Source organism: Buceros rhinoceros, unplaced genomic scaffold, assembly GCF_000710305.1.
Source record: "Buceros rhinoceros silvestris isolate BGI_N320 unplaced genomic scaffold, ASM71030v1 scaffold37154, whole genome shotgun sequence".
Lineage (NCBI taxonomy): Eukaryota > Metazoa > Chordata > Aves > Bucerotiformes > Bucerotidae > Buceros > Buceros rhinoceros.
The window spans coordinates 1,583-3,026 of NW_010410646.1; the positions used below are offsets into that span (position 1 = coordinate 1,583).

The following is a 1,444-nucleotide window of genomic DNA, read 5'->3' on the forward strand; positions in this document are numbered from 1 at the left end:
GCCCGCCTGCGGACGGCCGGTGCCCGATGATCCAGACAGCCCGCTGCTCAGCTGGGATGGTGTGGGCTGAAACAGCTGTTTGAAGTTAATACTCTGAATTGTAAACGTGTCACGTTAGGGATATTCTGTAACTCCACTTGCGAATTCTGAAGGTCTACAAGTTTCTTCCTTCAGAACTTTTCCTCCCTTACGTTGGGGTGGAAACGTGGGGCACTTTCAGGCGATCTTTGTTTCCGGTAAAAGGAGAAAATGGGCCACGAGTGTGTTTTGCACAATTTGTCTCAGACATTATGGAAAGATTCTCTCCAAATGTGCAAATATCGCCATGGATGCGGCTGCTGCCTTGGAAGATGCTCCCTTAAAACATGGGATGTTTTTCAGCTGAACTCTAATTGTTTTCTGGTCTTTGAACAGAGAAGCCGATGAGGGCTGCAAAAAGCCCTTGGAACGATTGCTTAACATCTGGCAAGAGAGGAGTGTGTACGGCAGCGAGTTCATACAGCAGCTGAAACTCTCCATGGAAGACTCCAACAGCCCCCAGACGAAAGGTAAAGGCACACGGCTCGTCCGTGCTTCATTCTGTGTTTTCAGTGGGTACATGTTTCACTGAAAGCTCTGAGCTCCTGCAGGTGAGCTGTTGCCAGAGCTGGTCATGGAGATGGTTCAGGGTTGTCTTGAGGAGTCTGGTTGTCGTTAAACCTGCAGTTCCAGTTTGCCTTGTGACTGGTGGTGAGCAGAGAGCTCAACTTCAGGTACCGTGTGCTGCTGCTCTGGTGGCCAATGTGTTCCAGGGCTTCCTGTCGATGGGAAGACAGGTCAGTGGGTGCAGGGAGCTGTTGAGTCCCCCTCGAGAGTTAAGATAGTCCCACTCTACCTCTCCAAGAGTGGTTGGCTGGGTTATTGTGCTGGTTCTAACCTTACTGCTGCACAAGACAGATGTGTGTTTAAGCTTTGTGTGTTTGCTGCTTTTTTTCCTGCTTTGGCAGATGCTGCTGCTTCTTCTGTAGCATCTGAGCATGTTTACCTGGTCGTGCTGTAACGAGGAGGGGAGCAGCAGGATAACTATGGAGGGTGAGGGTCGCTGAAAATCAAGAGTGTTCTGGGCAAGGGAATATTTGTCCACTTTGCAGCTAAAGGAAGCATCAGTGTCTTCAAACCAGCTGAAGCCACGCTGCTGCTGTGACCAGATGTCGCTGGGTTCCCCACAGAGGTGTGACGCTTTGCGGGAGAGTTGGCTTGTCATTGGGAAAGGGCTCTTGGGCCATTCGTAGGTGGTGGAAAGAAGCTGTTGGAGCTGGTAATTAACACAGAGCTGGGGAGAAGATGTGAGTGTTAATACAAGGCAGGCAGCTATGGCTGTGGATCCCGGGGGTGTCACGTGCTCCTCCAGGGAGAGTGGCGGGGTGGTGAATTAGCAGCTTCCCAGAGGCCTTTGGCCTCCTGT

The 1,444-nt window shown here is 51.2% G+C and overlaps 1 protein-coding gene across 1 annotated transcript in view; it reads left to right on the top strand.

Moving 5' to 3' along the window:
• RPRD1B (regulation of nuclear pre-mRNA domain containing 1B) overlaps positions 1–1,444 on the top strand; it is a gene marked incomplete at its 5' end in the record, with an annotated part of 20,543 nt that overhangs the window by 900 nt on the left and 18,199 nt on the right. Inside the window, one exon of the mRNA XM_010135711.1 lies at positions 415–548. Coding sequence (XP_010134013.1) covers positions 415–548 — 134 coding nt within the window. The remainder of the gene's footprint in view (positions 1–414; positions 549–1,444) is intronic.